We start from the raw sequence: 7,892 nt of genomic DNA on the forward strand, positions 1-7,892 counted from the left end.
TGAGGTCTCAGAAACACTGCATAGGACAAGCTGCCTGGGCTGGTTCAGGGGCAACTATACTGCTTCGATACCCCTAACCTCTCTGGATACATAACGAATTTTGCTAGATGTTATTACAAAAAGCAAGGAAAAGTATCACATATTTTTGTTGCTTAAGACATATTCTAGAACAACTACACCTTTTCAGTGCTTGGTGCCAAAAGGTATGTAAAAGAACAGTGCTCACTGCCACTGGTGCCAGTCCAAACTATTGTTGGCAGCAACCTCAATGCCAGGGTTGCTGTTCATCTGGAAGGTCACTGCACTGTGTCACACATGAAGTAAAAACACAGTGTCTAGCCTCAAGAACACTACCAACTAAATTTTATGACCATAAAAAATGTTTCAGACAGACTTCAGTGAATAAATGTCAATAACACTATGCTTCCAGCAGCTACCTGCACAGAAGTATGCTTGAAATGTGACTGCTTGTTTTTTAAAAGGCTTAATTATTTCAGCTTAAATCCTAAATTTTCTGCTACATAGTACGTGTGTGCTTTAAAGTGTCAGCATTAAATAAAAGTGGTGAAAAAAGTTCAGGACGATCATTAAATTAAGTAGCCCAATAAATCAGTTGAACTGGATTTGAATGACAAAGAAAGAAAAGATAAGGAGAGGAAGCATCCAAGGAGGTCAGCTCATCTTGACAGCTGAAGCCAGAACAGTGCGTAAACAACAATTCTCGGCTGTATGACAGGTCAATGGTGCAAAAGCTAAAAGCTTTAGAATACATTACAGCGCAGCATTTCGAGATGCAGGGCAGAACTTATGCCTAGCCATCAGTTCCCTACGTGCCTCAGAAATAACGTAAAGAAGCAGGTAGGCTTATGGGGGCTGGGGGCAGGCTTGACAGCAAAAAGGGCATAAAATCACTAAGCTTAGGTATCTGGGTCAGTCAAGTGGAAGAATAAAGAATGTAGTTGTATTATAGACACACAAAGTTACCGCCAAAATCAATACACCTTTTTTTCACCCCCCTTCTTCAAAACAACGCACCTGAAACGCGATTTGTATTATTTTAGCCAACAGAAAGAAACACGGAAACCTGAACTTGTAAAACGCCCGTACCCCTTTCTAGGGCTTCCAAAACGGCTGTTTACCCCCCTCCCAGAGCCGCCATGCCCGCAACCCCGCGGCGGGCAGTACCCCCCTGCCGCTGCCGCCCAGCACCTCCCACCCCTACCCCCCCCCCCCCCCCCGAGGCCGCCCCGCAGCGCCGGCCCTTCTCCATCTTCCCTGGCGGGAGCGGTCCCCGGGCCCCGCACGCAGCGGTAGATGGGCCGGGGCCCGCCCTTCCCTCCCTCCCAGCCGCCACACCGAGGCAAGCTCAGGGCCGGCCGCCGCCGCCCCCCCCCCCAGCCTCACCTTGAAGGGGTTGTTGAGGTCCGGGTCGGCGAAGGGGTTGCTGTCGAAGTCCGACATGGCCGGGCGCTGCGATCACCGGGTGGCGGCTCTTCCCTTGCAGCGGCCCCGACAATCGCCGGCTGCCCCCCCCACCCCTCCGCCGCCGCTGTCACCAGCCGCTGCGGCCCGGGCCCGAGCCCGCCCCCTCCTCCACCCACCAGCCAGACGGAATGCCGACCTCCCAAAATGGCCGCCCCGGAAGTGAGGTTGCGGAGCGGGACGGCCCTGGAAGGGAGGGGGAGCAGCCGTTCCCGGGGCGGGCAGGAACCAGGGCTTGGGAGAGCCCATTCCCAGAGCGGGGAAGGAGGGGCGTGGGAGAGCCCATTCCTGGGGACGTGGGGGGTGGGCGGGGGTTGGAGACTTGCTGGTGAGGAGGGCTGTTGGCCGCTCGCCGCTGGGCTGATGGGGGACTCAGAGGGAGTTCTGTCTCGACGCCCTCGGTTGTCACCGGGAGCCAGGGGCGGGGAAGGAGGCCCGCGGCTTCCCGGCGCGGCAGCTGGAAAGGGCGTGCGGACGTTGCCAGCGGCCATGGCGGGAGCGGGGCCTCTCCTCAGGGAGAGGCGCCCGCCCGGGCAGCTCCGAGATGCCGGCCGGGCCAGCGTAGGCCAACACACGCACGCGCGCCCCCCCCCCCCCCCCCCCCCCCAGCCTTTGGTAGCCCTATCTCAGGGCTGCTCGGTGCCCTGCGGGCGTTCCCCACAGGGAGGAGGTTGCGTGGCCTCTCCTTTTCCTCTACCCAGGATGCTGGCTGGCTGATACTTAAATAATATCGCTGCTTAAGAGTGACCTCTTCCCTAACTGGAGGCTTCCTTCCCATTTTCTATGGCAACAGCACAGAACAGGCCGCTCCAGGGGGCTGGATGAGAGGAGTACCTGCGCACGGTGCGATCTCTCTGTTTAGGGAGAGGGTGGACACAGGTTTAGCAAACAAGCAAGAATTATTTTTGTTAGGTATTTACAGATTAGCAGTCATACATCACTTGCCTGACTGATGACTTCCACGTACTGCGCTGTCTAATCAAATACTCCCAAGAAATTATGTTAATTCAAACAGATGGTATTTTATTTATTTATTTATTTAAGCATTCATAGGATTATTAGAAGGAAATCTTAACAAACTTTGTAAGGAAGAAGAAAATGAATCCCTTCATTTCAAGGTTCCTTTCCCCAGAGTGGGTCAGGAGAGGCCATCTGGCCTGGAATGAAGTGCACATGTGGAGGCAAGAAAGCCTTCAAATGTGAGGCTTATTTGACAAGACACAATTTTACTCTCTTGTTCCCTTCTGTTGACATGATAGACATCTTGCCGAGCGTGAGGCTTCTCAGGTGTCTTGTACAAAGGTTCAGCATGGGCTGTAGGTAAGGTATGGCTTTGAACCATGGTCACAAAGGCCTGTTTCCATGGGTGGACACATTAAAAGGGGTTCTTGGAAGTCTTCAACCATTTTGAACTGTTTGAAAGACTTTTCAAGTACTTCCTCAGAAACACTGACACAGCAGTTTGAAGAAGCTGGTCCAAATGATGCAAATAAATGGGAGCAGCTGTTTGAAGCACTGAAGAACCTTTGGTTCAGAGCTATGGTTGCAATCTGAAATCCCATATGCTTAGTATCAAAAAGTCTACATTGATGCAACACTTAAAACCAGTGAATCCTGAATTTCTTTACATGCTTTCTAAAGAAGTGATTTGAACTTTAATTTCAATGCAAAAAAAAAAAAAAAAGAGATTTGAGGCAGATGAGATGAAAAAAAATTGCTATGAGAGTAAAACTAGCCTTGTAACTTTTTGGTATTCCAATGTGATTTTTTTTCCCCATGTAATAATCATAGACTAACTGTGGGGCACACTATCCAGGGTTTTTTGAAGGCTAACTCAGAATGTTAACACTTTTATGTATTTTAATGGCTCTACATATATCATCACTCTGATGCTGACACTGGCAGTCATTACAATGGTGGTGTTCTGTCAACAAGTTAGGAAAAATCCTACATGTACACGAGAATTGATTTTGCATGGATCAGTAAAGAAAGCAATAATTGCTTCAAGGCTTGCTCTAATTTATGCAAAAGTTTCTCAATTATTTGTGAAGGACTGTCAGATATAAGATGGTATGCAAATGGGAGAAATCATAAAAGCATAGCTTCTAAACAACAAAATGCTTTCAACTTTTTTGTTGCTATGAAGTGTAAAATACTTCATACTTCAAAAAACACAAAGGCAGCTGTTGTACAATCAACAAAAGTAAGTTACAGTATCAGTCACAATCATTCATATAGCTCACTTATTGTGACAGCAAATTAAATCAAGTTGTTTTCCAATATTCGCCCATGGCTCAATATATCATAGCTTAATGAAATGGGTTGGTAGTTCAAAAGCTGTGTGCATTGGCAGCTGTATATTTGGTCCTCATTCAACTGAACATGAATGAATGAATGCATACATGAATGAAGGAAGGTTTGGCTGAAAAGAATGTCTTTTCCTGTGTGGTTGCTGGTGCTTCAAGTCGTGGACATTGTGACAGTTCTCTGATAATAATTTGTGCACAGTTAAAAAGCAAAAATCTGTCATCTAATATAACTTTCAAGGCAATAGTGAAACTGCGTTAGGAAGTTTTTGGAAAGGATAATAAGTATTTTACAACTAAATGATAGAATTTTCATAGTGCATCTTTGCTGGCTACTAAAAGTGTTAACTTTGGGAGATACCAGATGCCTGCCAGTTAATAGAAAAAGAGAATGCATGCAAACATAGACCCATCACTGGTGAAGAAAGAGTTGGTATGCGAACTATTACAGGAGCTTGACCTCTACAAATCAATGGGCCCTGACGCTATCCAGGGTCTTAACAGAGCTGGCTGACATAGTTATGAAGCCACTCTTCATAATCCTTGAGAAGTTGTGGAGATTGGGGGTTGTCCCAGAAGACTGGAAGAAGACTAATGTCACCCCCATCTACAAGAACGGTGATAAAGAAGCAGAGATAAAGAAGTCATTATCCCACTCTACTCAAGCACTTCTCAGGCCACACCTGGACCACTGTGTTCAGTTTTGGTCCCTGCTATGCAAAAAGGATGTGGATAGACTGGAGAGGACCCAGAGAAGGGCCACAGAGATGATCAAAGGACTGGGAAGTATGGCATATAAAGAAAGGCTGAGAGAATTTGGTTTGTTCAGTTTTGAGAAAAGAAAGCTTAGGGGAGACCTTATCACCATGTTCCAGGATTTAAAAGGTGGCTACAAAGAAGATGGAGACTTCCTTTTTACATGGAGTCACATGGGAAAGACGAGGGGTGATGGGTACAAGTTACTCTTGGGGAGATCCTGATTGGACATGAGAGGAAAAGTTTTCTCCAATGAGAACAATCAGGCCTTGGAATAATCTCCCCAGGGAAGTGGCGGATTCCCCAACATTGGACACTGTTGAGACTCAGATGGACAGGGTGCTGGGCCATCTTGTCTAGGTTGTGCTTTTGCCAAGAAAGGTTGGACCAGGTGATCCTTGAGGTCTCTTCCAACCTGATGTTCTCTGATTCTATGATTAGCCAAGGATGCTCCCCACCCCAACAAGTCCTCTCTACACCATGCTTTCCAAATAGTAGAATTTTAGGGGTTTTGTGCTAGGTAAGAATTACCTACTTGCAATTAAATGTTTCTAATTTGGGTACAAGGTATAGCTCATAAATATATCAATCTGATTTTTAAGGTGCTAGTAAGTTCATTGAAAAATTAGTTCTAATAGAGAATGGGTGATGTTTAGATAAAAGTAGCTCAACTAAAAATTTCCCAGCCTCCTGGAATTGGTTTCATTCAGGGGTTTTCAGTAATTCTGAAATAGTTGCCTTCTTAGCAAACAAAATTATCTTAATCTGAATTGGCTATTTTCTCAGAAAGAAGAGTTTAAACTTCAATGAAGAGTAGATTTGAACTGCTTGTCTGAGTAGTAGTTGTATACTATTCTTAAGAAATTTTGTGTAAGGAACTGACTTGATATTATTCCTTCAAGTCCTGGTTCTCTCAATATTCTATCACTTGTGGAATTTACAATGTTTATGCCAACCTCAGATGGTGGCAAGGAGGGCTCAGATCGGCTGAGAGGGAAATCCATCAGGTTTTTTCAATGCAAAATGTTCAAACACTAAGTAGACAACCAAGTGATCTTTCTTGATTGGCTTTCTGTCCCAATAAAGTAGATCAGTTTTACAGAGGATGTGCCTTCAAAAAATAAAACCAAGCTGTAACAAATAACCCCTAGCAACCATTGTAAAGAAGTGTTTCCTTTCATAAAATGGAGCAATCTATGAACCATCAACTGCAAGCGTAATTGATAGAGGAAAGCAGGGATGGAGAATGTCAACGTGCCACATGAGCACATAGCTAAGGCTCTGCTACAGAAGTTGGGCAAAGTGACTGGCACTGAAGACTGAATGACTGCTAGAAGCTCATGTAGCAGAAAAAAGCCAGGGAAATCTATGGTAGAGTAAGTGCAAGTTACAGCATCAAATTAGATCATGTGCAGATACCAGTATTAATGTCTTGCTGAAAGTTTAGGCAGAAGACACCTAGTCTGTTAGGTAAAACTTTTCCTGAAGAGTTATTTGATAACTGCTCTTGGAACAATTTAAAATAGCAAGAATCTTTTCCTACGTTTTACAGCAGAGAGATTTACTTGCAAATTGTTGGAAAGATTGTAACTTAGGAGAGAGGGAAGAGGAATGTGATAAGCAGGTGTTGCACTATAATACTTGAAGGCCATGAAGTGCAATATTCCTCAAAATCTTTTGCCTCAATTTAAAAGAAAAATATGTGGAGAAGATAGGAGAAACTGCAGAAATCACAGCAGCCTTCAGAACTCCAAAAATCTGCTACATGCAGACTCCCATTTAACCTCTTTCTCTTTCTTACAATCAATGAAGCCCTGCTTCCCCAAGATAATAAATCCAGTTGTAGTGCGCTGATTGCTGAATCAAAATCCCTGTTTCCATCATGCAAAGTATTGAGCTAATATAAACTTGTTTTAAATAGTCTGAAGAGGTAGCTTTAGCCTCTTTCTAGGAGTGGAGTTCTAGTGTCAGAAGGTACACTGGTGTGCTTTTCTGAGTAGAACCAGATTATCCGGCTTACAGGAGGCAGTGTGTGAGCAAGCCAAACCTCTGGGGCCACCTAACAAGTGCAACAGTGAATACCCATAGGCAGGTGAACGTCTTGCCATTTTTATGAGAACCCTGACTACTTTCTGAAGCCCCACACTGAGATTTTCCCATTGTATTCCAGAACTGTTGCAGGATATTTGGAATTAGCCTCTCTCGATAGCTCACCTCTTCAGAGGTGGCAGAAGGGTTCCCAGGGCAATAGCTGAGTTTCAGCAGGGAGCGGTTAACATGTGTAGCCAGGTTGTGGCTGTTTCGCCAAAGGTCAGTCTAGCACTGCCAGTGATCTCATCTCGTGCCCTGCATGCCCATGCTCTGCCCCACTCTCTTGCTGTGACTGGCCCTGCCCTGTGGGCTGTACTCCAGACCCACACTGATGTAGGGACATGAGCATCCATCCACTGTTCCTCATGCCCCTCAGGGGTGTCAGAACTGAACTTCAGCTCACAGCAGAGAACTGACATCTCATATTTACTGTTTGGAGTAACTGATTTAGCTAATGTCCGGGTGCTCTAAGGGCATGCTGTGTAATAACAAAATTGGGTCATTCTTGGCTCGAGCAAAGAATCATTTTTGCTGACCTAGAATGACATTGCTCAATGTCATGTCATTCAAAATGAAGGTTAGATATGAAAAGTAAAAGCTGTCCCCAGTGGAGCCATTAGTCTCTGCTGCTCTTCATATTCCCCTTAGTCCTATTCTGCTCCATCTGTTCTGGGACTTTACAAAGAGTAGATCATCAGCAAACCATCTTTCCCTTTGCTTCTTTTCCCTGTGGACTAGTTGCTGGTCTTTGTCCAAGGAGTAGAGCCTTCTCCCACGGCAGGGGATGCCTGTATTTTAGGAATGTGCAGGCACAGCATAGCTATCACCAGCAAGGTGTCTTCATTTTTCTCCCAGACTGAACTCATCTGCCCGTTTTCCGTCCCACAGGCAGCAAAGGTAAGTGTAAGCACACTTAGAGAGCCCAGCAATCATTAGCACTGGCCAAGACAGCAGGATGTAATTTTGCAAGAAGGGTTATTCCTGCTGGAAGAAGACTCATGTATCCATCTCGCTGGGGACAGAAGAGTAGCAATTTTCCCACTCTTGTCTAAAGAGTTGTGACGCCTGTGGATGAAGCCACGTACTGCCACAAACGCTGCTTTTAAGAGGATGGCTAACCCACTGTGGGACCCAGCGCATGGGAGCAATGAATAGTAAGCTACAGTCATGAGGGAAGATACAGTGGAGCGAACACATGCTGTTTGGGAGTAGGGAGAGCATTCCAGGCAGCTGTGGAGTGAAGCCAAGTGGCACTAA

General features: G+C 45.7%; 1 protein-coding gene across 2 annotated transcripts in view; it reads right to left on the reverse strand.

Moving 5' to 3' along the window:
* The window catches only part of SCAMP1 (secretory carrier membrane protein 1), a 42,265-nt gene extending 40,682 nt beyond the window's left edge, over positions 1-1,583 (reverse strand). Inside the window, exon 1 of one of the 2 annotated variants that reach the window (XM_074165967.1) lies at positions 1,405-1,583. In XM_074165967.1, the coding sequence (XP_074022068.1) occupies positions 1,405-1,461 (57 nt within the window). In that variant the 5' untranslated portion in view covers positions 1,462-1,583. The remainder of the gene's footprint in view (positions 1-1,404) is intronic. The other variant, XM_074165968.1, reaches the window with a different exon arrangement.
* Positions 1,584-7,892: the final 6,309 nt, after the last annotated feature.

This window comes from Numenius arquata, chromosome Z, assembly GCF_964106895.1.
Source record: "Numenius arquata chromosome Z, bNumArq3.hap1.1, whole genome shotgun sequence".
Lineage (NCBI taxonomy): Eukaryota > Metazoa > Chordata > Aves > Charadriiformes > Scolopacidae > Numenius > Numenius arquata.